General features: G+C 42.1%; 2 protein-coding genes across 3 annotated transcripts in view; one reads left to right on the plus strand and one right to left on the minus strand.

Annotated features, from left to right (window-relative positions):
- Positions 1-12,401, minus strand: part of hsbp1b (heat shock factor binding protein 1b) — a 37,376-nt gene extending 24,975 nt beyond the window's left edge. Inside the window, exon 1 of the mRNA XM_072279871.1 lies at positions 12,215-12,401. Coding sequence (XP_072135972.1) covers positions 12,215-12,386 — 172 coding nt within the window. The 5' untranslated portion in view covers positions 12,387-12,401. The remainder of the gene's footprint in view (positions 1-12,214) is intronic.
- The window catches only part of LOC140210683 (solute carrier family 66 member 2), a 113,463-nt gene that overhangs the window by 430 nt on the left and 96,016 nt on the right, over positions 1-17,017 (plus strand). The window contains exons 1-2 of one of the 2 annotated variants that reach the window (XM_072279869.1): positions 12,093-12,452; positions 12,778-13,157. In XM_072279869.1, coding sequence (XP_072135970.1) covers positions 12,961-13,157 — 197 coding nt within the window. In that variant the 5' untranslated portion in view covers positions 12,093-12,452; positions 12,778-12,960. Of the gene's footprint in view, positions 1-12,092; positions 12,453-12,777; positions 13,158-17,017 lie in introns of those variants that run through there. The other variant, XM_072279870.1, reaches the window with a different exon arrangement.

Consider the following 17,017-nt stretch of genomic DNA (forward strand, 5'->3'; position numbering starts at 1 on the left):
GATCGTTTACATAGCAATTCTTCACATTTATAAATAGACAAGCGGGGGAGGAGTTTACTGAATGGGCTTCAAGTACCATTCACGCTGCGCTTTACACCACTGCAATTCTGCATGGGCACGATTTTGCCCAAGTTTCCATGACAGTGCTCATCGACTGAAATTTTACAGCCTTCGGTTTGATAAGGAATAGAAAATATTGCAAAGCAACACAGAAAGGGATCACACATTCCTTTTATTTAAATGGTGAACATTGTTGTTACTTTACGCATCTATAATTCACTGAAATTCATTACCACTGACGTCTGTGGAGGCTGTCACTGCGTAAACTAAGACGGAGGTTGATGGGTTCTTGATTAGTGAGGGTGTCAAAGATTACGGGCAGAAGGCAAGAAAATCGGGCAGAAGGCAAGAGAATGGGGCTGAAAGGAAAAATAAATCAGACATGCTGGGACGGTGTATTAAACTCAATGAGCCAAATGGCCTAATTCTGCTCCTATGTCTTATGATAGTATAACTAGTTATCTACCAATCCATTTGTATTTCTATCTAGAAAGAGATTTATTAACTTCCTGCTTAGCTGGCATACTCTTCATCTTGTGAGTGGAGCAGGCATCAACTTGTTGCTAATTGCCATGTAACCAGAGAAATATGTATTAGCTTTGTGAGTTTCAAAACCAGCTGATAGTCAGAAAAATTGGAGAATTCATTTCTGGGCGGAGGGGGAAGGAAAACAGAAAATACTATATAATAGAATCACTGAAATTTATAATGGGGGGGGGTGCATGCAGCCCTTTGCAGTCAATGTTTGCAAGAAATGGAACAGTTTAGGTGAGGTTCCCTCCCCAGCTGTTGGGTCAGGGCTCCTAGTTACAATTTTTCAAATATTCATTCACTGGGTAGGTTTCAAATGCACTGTAAGGTTCTGTTTTAACCACTCTTTCCGGTTTGAGTTCTAGAACCCTGGTACTCCTTGGATGAATGAAAAATCTTCCTCAGCCCCCTCTAATCCATTTACCAATTAGCATTAACATATGTCCCTTATAGAGTCACAGATGCATAGAACACCATTGCACAGAACCTGGCCTTTTGGCCCATCTACTCTGTGCCTAACCATTGATGTTTGGGAAATTTCCCCCATTTTTCCTTTTCCAACTGATTAATGTTCAGAAAAGGGGAAATCTTGCCTGACAAATCTATAGGGATTCTTTGAGGAAATAACAAGCAGGATAGACAAAGGAAAATCAGTGGATGCTGTGTACTTGTATTTTCAGAAGACCTTCGACAAGTTGTCGCATGTGAAGGTACTTAACAAGATAAGAGTCTCATAGGTGGTATTACAGGAAAGACATTACATAGATGGAGCATTAGCTGATTGGCATGAGGCAAAGACTGGAAATAAAGGAAGTCTTTCTGGATTGGCTGCCAGGTAACTAGTGTTGTTCCGCAGGAGTCAGTGTTGGGACTGCTTCTTTTTACATTGTATGTCAGTGATTTGGATGATGGATTTGATGTCTCTGTGGCCAAATTTGCAGATGATACACAGATAGGAGGAGGTGCATGTAGTGTTGTGGAAACAGCAAGGCTGCAGAAGGACTTCGACAGATTAGAAGAATGCAGACATCCCACCTCTCCCGGAAGTTCTGGGAGTCTCCCGCATATGAATAGTGGCTCCCTGATGCCCGCAAATTATATATAATATCACGGAAATCAATTTTTTTTGAGAGCGAATGAGAGAAAGCAAGAGAGAGCGCGGGAGCGACCACGAGAGAGAGTGTGCGCGAGAGAGAGAGCGAGAGCAAGCAAGCGAGAGAGCGAGCGAGAGAGAAAGCAAGCGGGAGCACTTGAGAGCACGCGAGCGACCATGAGAGAGAGAGACAGCGCGAGCGAGAGCGCGCCATGGCAGAGTATTCCAAAAAAAAATAAAACGTACGTCACCCCAGACTACACTAAAGTGTACCCCTGCCTAATAGGGGTCAAAATAATGACAGTGTTGCTCACTGCACTGTTTGCAACAGTGACTTTTCTATTGCCCATGGTGGGTTAAAACTGTAAAAGACATGTTGAGGTGAGTTTAACAGGTGTCATTCGTTCATTAGCATAGCTAACGTTTATATTAAACTAGCTGGCCAGCTGCTAAGGAGCTACTCTATTGCAGACATCCCACCTCTCCCAGAAGTGTACCGCAAATTGATGGTGCTACCTCCCTGAAATGAGGTTTTGCAGGGTGGGATGTCTGAGAATGGGCAATGACATGGCAGGTGGAATACAGAGTCGGGATATGAATGGTCATCACTTTAGTAGTAGGAATAAAGGCACAGACTATTTTCTAAACAGGGAGAAAATTCAAAAATTTGAGGTGGAAAGACACTTGGAATTCTTCATGCAGGACTCCCTAAAGTTTAACTTGTTTGAGTCAGTGGTGAGGAAGGTAAATGCAATGTTAGCATTCATTTCAAGAAGACTAGAATATAAAAGCATGGAAGCAATGATAAGGCTTTATAAGGCATTGGTGAGTTCTCACTTGGAGTATTGTGAGTAGTTTTGGGCCCATTGACATTGGAGATTGTTCAAAGGAAGTTCACAAAATGATTCTGGGAATGAAAGGTTTATCATATGAGGATCGTTTGATGGCTCTGGGCCTGTACTCACTGGAATTTAGGACGGGGGGGGGTGTGGATTCGCATTGAAACCTGTCAAATGTTAGAAGGCCTAGACAGAGTGAACATGGTGAGGATGTTTCCTACTATAGTGGAGGGGTCTAGGACCAGAGGACACAACATCAGAATACAGGGAAGTCCATTTAGAATGAAGATTGTGAGGAATTTCATTAGCCAGAGAGTGGTTCATCTGTGGAATTCATTGCCATAGGCAGCTGTGCAGGCCAGGTCACTGGGTGTTTTTAAGATGGAGGTTGATAAATTCTTGATAAGTCAGGGTGTGAAAGGTTATGGGGAGAACGCAGGAGAACAAGCTTGAGAGTGAAATAGATCATCCATAATCAAATGGCAGAGCTGACTCAATGGGCAGAATGGCCTGAATCTGCTCGTGTCTTAATGGTGTTATTAATCCACCTATTCCCTCAACCTGCCCTCCATACCCCTCCCATCCATGTCCCTATCCAAATTTCTCTTACATATTGAAAACTGATCCCACACCTATCACTTGCACTGGCAGCTTGTCCCACACTCACACCACCCTCTGAGAGAAGAAACTCCCCCTCATGTTCCTCTTAAACATTTCACCATTCATCCTTAACCCATGACCTCTCGTTGTGGTCTCACCCAATCTCTGTAGGAAAATCTGCTTGCATTTACTCTATCTATTCACCTAATTTTGCACACCTCTATTAAATCTCCCCTCATTTTCCTACACTCTAGAAAACAAAGTCCTAACCTATTCAACTTTTCTCTATACTCAGGCCCACAAGTCCTGGCAACATCCTTCTGAATTTTCTCTGCCCTCTTTCAATCTTGGTACATCCTTCCAATAGGTATGTGATCAAAACTGGATACAATATTCCAGATTAGGCCTCACCATACAACTTAAACTTAACATCCCAACTCCTGGATTCAATATATTGATTTATGAAGGCCAATGTGCCAAAAGCTGGCGTTAAAGCCCTATCTACCTGTGACGCCACTTTTAAGGAATTATGGACTACCCCATTCACTTCTTTTGAACTCTCTCTCCCTCCGTGCAATCCACTAATCCAGTGTTACCTAGGGATTGTGGAGCACAAAAGTCCGGATTGCCCCCCGCCCTTGCTTCTTTTAAACTCTCTCTCCTTCAACTCAATTTGAGGTCACCTCGGGACGGCAGCGTGCAAGATGTGCTGACTGTTCCAGCTTGCTTCTTTTAAACTCTCTCTCCCTTTACACACTCTGGTGTTTCCTCAGGACTGCAGCGCACAAAATGTGCCAACTGTCCCCTCAATGCAATCTGGTTTCTGCTTATGACGATGACACAAAAAGAGAAATAAATCTTCCCTATTCACCTTACCTAGGTTTCCCATAACTTTGTTCACCTTAAAGAGATCTCGTTTTAGCCTCCTTTCTTCCAATGAAAGCAATGCAGCCTGGACATTTTCTGCTCGGATCTATAATTCCTCAGCTCAGGTAACATCCTTGCACGTCTCTTCTGCATATTTCTGCTGCAAATTCTTTTAGGAGCATTTTAAAGAGAACTATACAAAATACTCCATCCTGTACTATAAAAAGAGTTTTCTATACTTCTATCATTACCTTCGTAGTTTGCCAATAAAGCCAAATTTTCTACATGATTTCCTATCCATTTTATGTATCTGGCCCTTTACTTTTGGGGATCTGTGGACAGGCGGTTCAAGTTCCTTTGAAGTTCTTGACATCCTGTCATTTATCATGGAATCCCTCACCTTTTTTTGTTCTCCTCAAAAACATTACCACACATTTCTTAGATTGAATGCCCTTTACAACTTCTACTGTATGTTCAGCTAACTATTCCGCAGATACAGTATTCCCCTGCAGCCTAGAACCGTCTTTCTCTCCAATAACATAATTTTCTTATCATCATCAAATTTTATAATCAAGTACACTGTATTGATATCCAAATCTTAATATATATTTAGGGCTGAGTCTTTGAAACCCTACTACCATCATTCTCATGGCATTAACTCTCCCTTTGAGCCTAACTCTTAGCTTTGTTCCACTGAGCTAGTCTATAATCCAACTAACACACATCGAAGTTGCTGGTGAATGCAGCAGGCCAGGCAGCATCTCTAGGAAGAGGTACAGTTGACGTTTCAGGCCGAGAGGTCTCGGTCTCGGCCTGAAACGTCGACTGTACCTCTTCCTAGAGATGCTGCCTGGCCTGCTGCGTTCACCAGCAACTTTGATGTGTGTTGCTTGAATTTCCAGCATCTGCAGAATTCCTCATGTTTGCTATAACCCAACTACCACTTTGCCTTGGATCCCATGAGTGTTTATTGCCATATGGCCTCCAACCAATTGGTGGGAGTAGTCAAGGATATTTTCAATCTCTCACTACTATGGTCCGAAGTTCCCACCTGTTTCAAAAGGGAAAGAATTATACCAGTGCCCAAGAAGAGTAGTGTGAGCTACCTTAATGACTATCATCTAGCAGCATTCACATCCACAGTAAGAAAATACTTTGAGAGGTTGGTTATGGCTAGAATCAACTCCTACCTCAGCAAGGACCTGGACCCACTGCAATTAGCCTGTCACCATAATAGGTCTATGGTAGATGCAATCTCAGTGGCTCTTCAAATGGCCCTAGATCACTTGGACAATACAAACACCTAGGTCAGGATGCTGTTCATTGACTATATCTCAGCATTTAATACCTACAGTCCTGATCTGATCGATAGGCTACAGAACCTGGAACTCCGTGCTTCCTCTGTAATTGGATCCTCGACTTCCTAACTGGAAGACAGCAACTCTGTGTTGCTTGGTAATAATATCTCTTCCTCACTGATAGTCAACACTGGCGCACCTCAGGGATGTGTGCTTAGCCCACTGCTCTGCTCTCTCTATACCCGTGACTATGTGGCTAGGTTTGGATCAAATGGCATCTATAAATTTACTGATGATATAACCATTATTGGTAGAATCTCAGATGGGGATGAGAGGGCATACAAGAGCGAGGTATGCCAACTAGTGGAGTTGTGTCGCAGCAACAACCTTGCACTCAATCTCAGTGAGGCCAAAGAGCTGATTATGGACTTCAGGAAGGGTAAGACAAGGGAACATAAACTAATCTTAATACAGGGATCAGAAGTGGAGAGAGTAGACAGTTTCATGTTCCTAGCTGTCAACATTTCTGAGGATCTAATCTGGTCCCAACCTATCGATGCAGCTATAAATAAGGCAAGCCAGTGGCTATATTTCATTAGGAGTTTGAGGAGATTTGGTTTGTCACATAAAACACTCAAAAACTTCTACAGATGTACCGTGGAGAGCATTCGTACAGGCTGCATCACTGTCTGGTATGTGTGGTGGGGGGGGGGGGGGGGGGGTGGCCACTGCACAGAATCGAAAGAAGCTACTGAATGTTGTTAAATTAGTCAGTTCCATCATGGGTACTAATCTCCGTAGTATCCAAAACATCTTCAAGGAGCGTCCATCATTAAGGAATCCCATCACCCAGGACATGCCCCCTCTCATTGTTTCCATCAGGAAGGAGGTACAGAAGCCTGAAAGCACACAATCAGCAATTCAGGAACCGCTTCTTCCCCTCTGCCATCTGATTTCTAAATGGACATTGAACCCATGAACACTACCTTAGTTTTCTTTATATTATTTCTATTTTTGCACTATTTTAATTAAACTTTCTAATATATATATATATTTATTGTAATTGGCTTACTTATTTTTTTCTATGCTATCATGTATTGTACAGCTGCTGATAAATTTACAAATTTCACAACATATGCTGATGATATTAAAACTGATTCTGATCATTATCCGTCACTTTGTTCTAAAATCTATACAGAATACCTCAAACACACTGTCCTAATTAGGAATTCTTGTTACCTACTCTAAATATTTATTCATTTCTCAGACCATTAACAAGTTCAAGCTGATTGTCCCTGAATAACCTCTGGCACGCTAAATGCTGATTAATACCGTGCTTCAGAATTAGTTCCAATCAATACCCACTACTTATTTTCAGCCAACTAGTTTTAGTTGTGTAATTTTGCAAAGTTACCTGGGTACAATCAAATGTTAAAGTAGGTATTCATAGTAATTGAAACTGTAGTTAATTGTTTATTACTATCTCTATGTTCAAAACATATAACACATCACTGTTCTGTGAGTGTTGAGAGAGAAGAAATAGATTCTGCAGAAGATCTGCTTTTGTTGAAAAAATACCTTTTACATCTACACTGGCTTTAGTCACCACAGTCACAGTTCTTGGTGATTTGTAGCTCTTTATTGACATCACAATAACACAATTAGAAATGGTGACCTATGATTTGTTTGGGTTTACTTTGTAGATGAACAGCATGATAGACAATCAGCCAGGCCGTTGCTGCCATCAGGCTAGGCTGAACCACAGCCAAGATTCCTGTTTCAACTGCTGTCATCAGGTCATCCACATAGGTAAAGCTCCAAATACTTGGATAGATTTGATGGGCAATTTGTGTGTAAAAATTAAAGGACAGCGATGTCAATACACTTCCCTGCGGTAGATTATAGCATTATAATTGTCAGCTGCTGCATTCTCCTCCATGTTCAACACTAAAGCAATTGTTTTCCATAAATAATTGGATTATAAAAACCAGCTGATTGTCTTCCATTATGTTGGAGGTCTTCCAAGGCAATGTTCAATGCTGCCAATGAGTCAATGTATGCATCACCAATAACAAGGTTCTTTTTGAAGTCAGTTGGGATGCATTGTATAAGATGGTGCACAAATTGTCTGGTTTATAAGGTTATGAGTTGCTTTTTGCAATGGCTAAGAATGATAGCATTGGACAACAGGAAATTAGGAGCAGATGAAAACCTCTTAGCTTCTCAAGCCTGCCCTGCCACTCAATATGATCATGACTGATCTGCCTCGACCCTCACCTCCTCTTCCATGCTAGCTGTAAATAGCTATCAATCTCTCAATCTTTCAAAAATATTTACACCTCAGGATCTTATAAATTTCAACATAATCACCCCTCATACTAGAAAATTCTAAAAATAGATTTAATTTTTCTAGTCACTTTTGATAGGATAAATGCCAGGAATTTGCCCAGTAAATCTCTTTTTGACTACTTTCAATGTCAGTGTATCCTTTCTTGAAAAAGGGAACCAAATTGTGCACACACTCGAGATGTTACCTCACTCACAGTATTTTCTATTTTCTAAACTCCAAGCCCCTTTCAAAACATGTTCAATAATGGTGAATCAGACTACAGGAAGGAGATAGAGAGCTTAGTGACATGGTGTCATGATAACAACTTTTCTCGCAATGTCAACAAAAGAACTGGTTATTGACTTCAGGAAAAGGGGCAGTGTGCAAGCAAAACACACAAAATGCCAGAGGAGCTCAGCAGGCCAGGCAGCATCTGTGGAAAAGAGTACAGTTGACATTTCAGGCTGAGACCATTCGGCAAGACAAGAGCAATGTGCATGCTCTTGTCTACATCGACGGTATTGAGGTTGAGAGGGTTGAGAGCTTCAGGTTCCGAGGAGTGAACATCACCAATGGCCTATCCCTGTCCAACCACCACCAAGAAAGCCCACCAGCACCTCTACTTCCTCATGAGGAAGAAGGTACTTGGTATGTTCCTGTAGACACTTTTATTTTTTATGATGCACCATAGAAAGTATTCTATCTGGATGCATAATGGCTTAGCATGGCATTTCTCAGCACGTGACCGTAAGAAACTGCAGAGGGTTGTGGACAACACTCAGCGCATCACAGAAACCAGCCTCCCCTCTATGGAATCTGTCTGTACTTCTTGCTCCCTCAGTAAAGCAGCAGGCATAATCAATGACCCCACCCACTCTGGGCATTCTCCCCTCTTAGCCCCACCTCCCATCAGGCAGAAGATACAAAAGCCTGAAAGCACATACTACCTTGCTCAAAGACAGCTTCTATGCCACTATTATCGAACTCTTGAATGGACCTCTTGTACAATAAAATATACACTTTGACTTCACAATCTACCTCATTATGATCTTGCAATTTATTATTTACCTGCACTGCACTTCCTCTGTATGTTTTAAATTTTATCCTGCATCGTTATTGTTTTACCTTGTTCTACCCCAGCGTTCTGTGTAATGATTTGATATGTATGAATAACATGCAAGTCAAGCTTTTCACTGCATCTTAGTACGTGACAATAAGAATCCAAAAAAAAACAAAGGCCTAAACACCATTTGCCTTTCTAAACTCCTGCTGCATTTGTCTTAATTTTTTTTAAAATTCTTGTAAGTTTTTATAGAATAGTCATAAAGCAACATACTCCTTGTTAATCTACAACTGGTTTTGAAATGTTTACCCTCGTTTATGAACCCCCCTATAAACACAAGAGATGCTGAAAATGCTGGAAGTTCAGAGTAACACACACAAAACGCTATAGGAACTCAGCAGGTCAGGCAGCATCTATGGAATTGAATAAACAGTCAATGTTTCTGGCTGAGGCCCTTCATTAGGACTGGAAAGGAAAAGGGAAATAAACCAGAATAAGAATGTAGGGGGAATGAAAAGAGGAGGGACATCAGAGGGAGGTGGCAGGTAGGTGCAAAGAAGGTAAGGAGTAACAGGGAAGTCAGAATGGGGAATGGAAAATGAGTGAGGAGGACTGACCTCCTCCTGCCGTATAACTGAGACACGTGCTCTTCTAATTCATGAATTCTGCTCATCCCCAAATTCCATCCTTCTACTGTTTGTGGCCACTCATAGTCTTCAGCTGCCAAGAGCACAACCCTTCTCAATCATCCCAATAAGACATTTCTTTTTTTCCCTACCTCTGACTTATCTGTCTGACCATCTCCTTCTGTGTTCTGTTCTTCAGTGGTCAACCACAGTCCTGTGAAGCCCCTTTAGATATTTTGAAAATGTTAATGGAAGTTTGGGTGGTGGGCTGGAGGTAAGTTTCTACCAAAGGAGGTGTAAGGCACCCCTTCACTCTGCTAGCCTACAGGTCACCCTTGGGCAAGGTGTAGAACCTGCTTAGCCCTCCCACCTCCCAATCAGTGTCCATGAAGCCATGGGAGCAGGTAATGGATGGTCATATGAGCAGTTGATGCATTTCTCAAGTCCTGGATATGCAACCACTGATACCAGGCAGACAATCTGTGAAGAGTATCGATAATGGTTGGGGTCACCCTGTATTGTAAAGACACTGCCCAGAAGAAGGTAATGGCAAACTGCTTCTGTAGAAAAAATTGCCAAGAACAATCATTGTCATGGATTGGTCATGGGTTGACCATGGCATGGCACATGCTGATGATGATGTTTGGAAGTTGATGTTGAATGCATTTCTGCATGTCCCTAAGAAATCATGTAAATAATGTGATATTGCATGAGATTGGTAGCCGTGCTGTTTGGGCAGCAGTCCAGTGATGTAGGTTCAAATCCGTGTTGTGTGTGTGAGATTTGCATTTCCTCCTCAGGTGCTCTGGTTTCTTCCCACATCCCAAAGAATAAAGATTGTTCACTTAACTGGTTACTGTTCCATTGCTTTGTTTAGTTATACAGCATGTATACAAGCAGGTGACAATACACTTAACTACTGTTCAAGTGCACTTATGCTAACACCATCTAGAAAACAAGAGCACTTACGTCAGAATGCTGCTTCAGGATTTCATTTTGGCATTCAACACTATTAACCCACAGACCTTGGTGAACAAACTCCTAGTTATTGGTGTAAGTACACCACTGGGTGTTGGGACTTCCAAACCAAATAAACCTCAGATAGTCAGCATGCTCAACTGCTGCTCCTACCCCCAGCAGTAGGAGTGCCCCTCAGGGTTGTGTGCTGAGCCCTTTGTTGTGCACTCTGTTCACACATGAATGCATGGACAAACACCCAAGTAATCACATTGTTCGGTTCACTAATGGCACAACAGTGGTGGGGCTCATCAGCAACGACAATGAGACGGCCTGCAAAGAAGAGGTGGTGCCAGGCAAATAAACTCTTCCTCAATGTCAGCAAGACAAAGGAGATGGTTATTGAATTCAGGAGAACTCGCACCACACACACCCTTCTTTATATCGGCAGCACAACAATGGAAACTGCAAGCAGTTTCAAATTCCTAGGAGTGCACATCTCACACAACCTCTCATGGTCCCAGAACACATCCTACACAAAGCTCACTAATGCCTCTACCTTCTGAGGAGAGCTGGACTATGTACATCTATACTCATGTCATCCTACAGATATGCAGCAGAGAGCATCCTAACAAGTTACATCACTGCATGGTACAGAAACTCCACTGCAGTGGACAGGAAGGCTCTACAACAAGTGGTCAAAACTGCCCAACGTATTACTCGCACCAGCCGACCCATCTTCAAGGAATGTGACAGAAACATCATGAAGGGTTTCACCCACATCACTTACGGACTGTGTGTCCCACTCCCATCAGGGAGGAGCCTATGTAGCATCCACACCAGGACCACTAGACTCAAAAACAGTTATCTTCCCCAAGCAGTAAGGCTGGTCAAAACCCCCACCCACTAACTCACCCCAACCATCACTGCTTTATTATTTCCTGTCAGTCACCTATGTATGACACTCCTGTACCTAGTGTCACTTTATGGACATACAATCAGTCCATGTATATAAGCTATAGACTCATAGAAAAGTACAGCACAGAAACAGGTTCTTTAGCCCATCTAGTCTGTGCCAAAATAATTAATCTGCTAAGTCCCATCGACCTGCACTGGGACCATAGCCCTCTATACCCCTACCATCCATGGACCTATCCAAACTTCTCTTAAACGTTAAAAATCGAGTTTTCATGCACCACTTGCACTGGCAGCTCATTCCACACTCTCACAACCCTCCGAATGAAGAAATTGCCCCTCATGTTCCCTTAAAACTTTTCACCTTTTAGCCTTAACCCATGACCTCTGCTTATTGCCCTCCCCCACCTCAGTGGAAAAAGCCTGCTTGCATTTTCCCTATCCATACCCCTCCTAACTTCGTATACCTCCATCAAGTATCCCCTTATGTAGTTGTATTTATTGTGCTTTATGTTATTGTGTTCTTTATCTTCTCGCGTTTTTTCTTGTGCAGCGGCAGATCCAGAGTAACAATTATTTCGTTCTCCTTTACACGTATGTACTAGAAATGACACTAAACAATCTTGAATCTATTATCCCTGATATAAAGGTGGCTGGTAGGAGAATCAGGACGCTGTTAATAGCAATACGTGTGTAGGAGATACGAAGGTGAATAAGAGGGGAATGGGATTGGGAGGATGATTCTAAGAGTCAACCTGGACCTGATGGGCCAAATGTCGTTCTACGTCATAAAGAAGTATGAATATGAAACTTTCTGTGTGCGTTTTGAGAGAATGTTTATGCACAGGGAGTGACTGAGTTGAACAGTTCAGACAGGCTAGATAAGCACATTAAGCAACAACAGAACCAGTTACTCTGCCAGATCAGGTAGGCGGATGAGGCTGTTGTCGAGCAGTGTGTTAGTGAAAATATAAACAACGTGACGCCAGCATGCCCAACAGCGCGCTTGACAGTATGTATGTCGATCAAAACATACCTAAATGGAGAGATGAGGACAGAGTGAGAACGCCCTCACACAGTCTGCTGTGAATTTCCGCGTATTGAGCTGTAACAAAGACTGGGCAGCAGATGTGACAGGTTTGCAGTAACAGCAGACATTGACCTCGTGGAGATGGGTATGCGTCCTGCCAGCAATATTCTATTACCATTCTGCAGGAAGTGCGTTCTTTGCACTGTTTGTGGCTGAAATAGTTTCCGGGATACATCGCAGCAGGGTAAGGTTAGCTTGATATACATCTTAGTATTTGTTCTTATGTTGTTAAGAGGGCTCCGATGTGTACTTAATGTAAGGCGGAGCCTTCTGCAGGCAACCCATCCGCCTGCCAACCAGATGTTACGTCGGACTTTGCAAATCCTTTTTAATGTTTAACTGTAAAGCAAAAACCATCTCAGTTCCCACTAATGAACTCGACAATGCTCGGATAGGGAGGCTGGGGGTTGTGGGAAGGTAACTTAGTTTGAACTAACTCCAATGAGAAACAAGATGCAGAAAAAAAAACACGAACAAATTAATGTAATTCCTGTTTTCTTAATCATCAGGAAGCAGCATCGAAACTTCCTGGTACAGAGGAGAGAGTTTCAGAAAGCGCCCGTGACTTTATGCGAGTATCCTGTCTGATCATGATGACCTGTACTTGTGCCCAACCCTGTGTTTGACAAACACTAAATACCAGCAGTTTGGCATTGGCTGCATTTAGATTCAAATTTCTTTCGAGTGTGCCAATGGCTGATGAAGAGACCCAGAGCTATTTCGTCTGGTCTTTCCTGTCCTGGGTCGCGACCTTCTTCATGGTGTTCGGGGGCGCGGCTCCTTACATCCCGCAATACCGCGAGATCCAAAAAAGTGGCAATACCGAGGGCTTCTCCACACATGTGTGCCTAGTGCTGCTGATAGCGAATATTCTCCGCCTCTTCTTCTGGTGAGTGCCTACTTAATTCGCCTTCACTTATTCCTAGCTCCTGTTTTCATGTATAGTACAGGACGTGCTTTCTCTTCTATCGCCACTCTGATCCTACTGGAGTTCTTCAAATTCAATGCTAGCAATTCGTATGGAGTGACTGTTGAGTCGTCATAATGGGCGAGCAAGATTGATCACAAAATAATTTCAGATCAGGAAAGTCTTTTGGACCATTTTAATCTTTAACACAAGAACACAAGGAGAAAGAAAGAAACAGGAGTAGCCCACTCAACCCTACATTCAGTATGACCATGGCTGATCAACCCAGACATCGGAGGAACTCAGCAGGTCAGGCAGCGTCTGTAGAGAGAAATGAACAGTTGCCATTTTGGGTTAAGACTTTTCATCTGGATACTCTGATATTCTGAGTTTCTTCAACAGTTTGATTTCTTTTGGTCCTATATCAGCAGTTGCTTGTGTCTCAGCCCCGGATGTCAACCCCTTCTCTGTGTCAGAACAAAAGTAGAAACATAGAAAATAGGTGCAGGAGTAGGCCATTCGGCCCTTCGAGCCTGCACCGCCATTTATTATGATCATGGCCGATCATCCAACTCAGAACCCCGCCCCAGCCTTCCCTGCATACCCCCTGACCCCCGTAGCCACAAGGGCCATATCTAACTCAGTTAGCCCTAAAGTAAGCCCTAATAAAAAAAAACAAAAGCATTGCAGATGCAGAAATCTGTGAAAATAATGTGCTGAAAATACTCAGCAGATGAGGCATCATCTCTGGAAAGGGAAGTGGTTGATGGGCTGAATCGTCATGGTACCACTAGTGATGCTTGTGTGCACCTTGAAATACAGATGTTGGAGACCTATTTTTCATTTAATGATGGTACACAATCTTCTTTGTTCTTAGATAGTTCCTCATGATTAAGATATATTTGACCCTCTTCCGCCATTACGAGGAATAAAAGATTGTGTATGCATTTACTTTTAAGGTGAATGGCTGTTGCTTACATTACCACAGGACCTTGAAAGTTGACATGGTCCAAAGGTAAGGAGGTCCTGTGGTAATGTAAGCAACAGCCATTCACCTTAAAAGTAAATGCATACACAATCTTTTATTCCTCGTAATGGGGGAAGAGGGTCAAATATATCTTAATCATGAAGAACTATCTAAGAACAAAGAAGATTTTGTACCATCATCAAATCAAAAATACATCTCCAACAACTGCACCCGCACACACATGTGATATTATCCATGCTATCTTAAAAGTACATTTATTATCGGGTACATATATGTTACCATATACTGCCTTGAGATTCACTTTCTTGCAGGCATTTCCAGAAAAGAAGTATTATAATAGAATTTATGAAAAGTGATTACTTAAACAAAGACTGAAAACCAATGTGCAAAAGAAGACAAAATGTGCAAATGAACAAAATACTGAGAACATGAGTTGTAAAGAGCCCTTGAATATCTGTAGGTTTTAGAATCAGTTCAGAGTAGTGATTGCTCTCAACTCCTTTTTTCTAAGATTATCTGACCTTTGAGTTCTCCCACTGCTTTATGCATTCAGACAAAATATCATTGTCTTACGCTCAACATTTTAAATAATACCAAGCTTTGACTTCGCGTACTCTTTCCAAGGCTTAATTTCATGAGTCACTTACAGTGGCTGAAAAATATAGTGACATAGATCTATTTGCACATATTTGCTTCATAGAATTAACATAATCAGGCTCCTCTACTTACCTTGCGACATAATTTAATACCTTACATGTGATAGAGTCATATCTCGGTTGGTTTACTTCAAAGTCAAAGATGTCAAATTCCTGCATATTTTCCCCACAATTAATATTCCCTTTTGTTCATGGAATTAAGCATCTTAAACTCTTCAAACAAAACAGAGATCAATATTTAAAATCAAGATTTATGAAGTCATTCAGCACAGAAACCCACAAAGTTCACTCCTACCAGAAAGCATTCATTTACATTAATGGTATACAAAACTATTTAATTCTTCCCACATTTCCATCACTCCCAGGCACCCACACACAGCGGGTATTTACACTGGCCAATTAATCTGCCAAAATACATATCCTGGTCATATGAGAAGGCATGGTAACACTTAGAGAAAACACCCATGGTCACAGGGAGAATGGGGAAAGCACACACACCACGCCAGAGATTAGAACATAGAACAATATAGTACAATACAAATCATTCGACCCACAATGTTGTGTCAAGCTTTTAACTTACTCCAAAGTCATTCTGACTCTTCCTTCCCATGTAGCCCTGTATTTGTCTTTCATCCCTGTGCCTACCTGAGAGTTTCTTAAATATCCTTAATGTGTCTGCATCTATCACCAACCATGTCAGTGCATTCCATGCACTTAGCACTCTTTGTGTAAAAAAAACGTACGACTAACAACCCTCTATACTGCAATCACCTTAAAATTATGCCTTCTTGCATTAGTCATTGTTATCCTGGTTAAAAAGCACTGACTGTTCACTCTATCAATGCCTTTTATCTATACACCTCTATTGTCACCCCTGATCCTCCTTTGCTCCAAGAGACAAGCCCTGGCCCAGTCAACTTTTCCACATAAGACATGTTCTCTAATCCAGGCAGCATCCTCACAAATCTCCTCTGCATGCTCTGTAAAGCTTCCACATTCTTCCTATAATGAGGCGATCACAACTGAACACAATACTCCAAGTGTGGTCTATGCAGAGTTTTATAGAGCTGCAGTATTACTTCATGGCTCTTGAACTCAATCCCCAGACATATGCCTCCTCAATTTCTGCGGCAACTTTGAGGGATCCGTGGACATAGACCCCAAGATCCTTGTGTTCCTCGACACTATGAAGAATCCTGCCATTAGCCCAGTGCTCTGCATTCAAGTTTGACCTTTCAGAGTGCATTGCTTCACACTTTTCCAGATTAAACCATCTGCCACTTCTCAGCACAACTCTGCATCCCATCAATATACTGTTGTAAACTACGACAACACCACCAATTTAGGTCGGTGGAGTTGTGAGATCACAGCTCAACTTGCCAACATCATTGTGCCACCCAAATGCTGGAAAATGGCACTGAGATGGAGGGTCAAGTTTAACTGACAGGACAGCTCACTTGTTCTATTTGTTATGGTCTATGTCCTCCAATTAGTAAAATTGTATTTTTTTGTTCAGTCCTAACTTCTGGTGCTACCTCTGTGGAGCTTGCATGTTCTACTTGTAATTGTGTGATTTTCCTCTGTGTGCCCTGGTTTCCTTCCACACCTCAGAGACATGCAGGGATCAATGGCGCCTTCAAACCAGTCAGATTAGGCAGAAGGGGCTTATCAGCCATGGTTGGCAGCTCATCTAGGAGAATGAAAACTCTGATCTCAAACCCCTGCTACCTTGTGGTTATACCCACTATTGGGAAATGCTTCAGGAGTAAACCCCAGGGAGAAGTCCAGAGCTGGAGTCCCTAAGGCAGTGGTACGTTGAGTTCAACTGTGACTGATAATTCCTGCGATACCTCTAGTGCAAAATGTATTGGTCTCTGCCGTTGCTTTGGGGGTGCTGCATGGGCAATATAGTTTGCTCTCCGTATTGTTCTGTCCTATTTCTCAAAGAGCTAGGATGCATCGTCCATGGTTGACCCCAACTGACAGACACACACACACACAACAAAATATGTCTGGTGTTCAATCACCATATATCAATCATTTTTGAAAAAAAAGGGTATTCAAATAAATTAAGTAGTAAACTCTGATTCACACTACCTACAAAGCCAGAATCAGTTTTACAATGTTATTCACAATATGTTCTTGGAGGGAGCTTGACAGAAGTATATGTTTGAATTATAAAGAAAAAAATCTAGTTA

This window comes from Mobula birostris, chromosome 15, assembly GCF_030028105.1.
Source record: "Mobula birostris isolate sMobBir1 chromosome 15, sMobBir1.hap1, whole genome shotgun sequence".
In the NCBI taxonomy this organism is placed as follows: Eukaryota; Metazoa; Chordata; class Chondrichthyes; order Myliobatiformes; family Myliobatidae; genus Mobula; species Mobula birostris.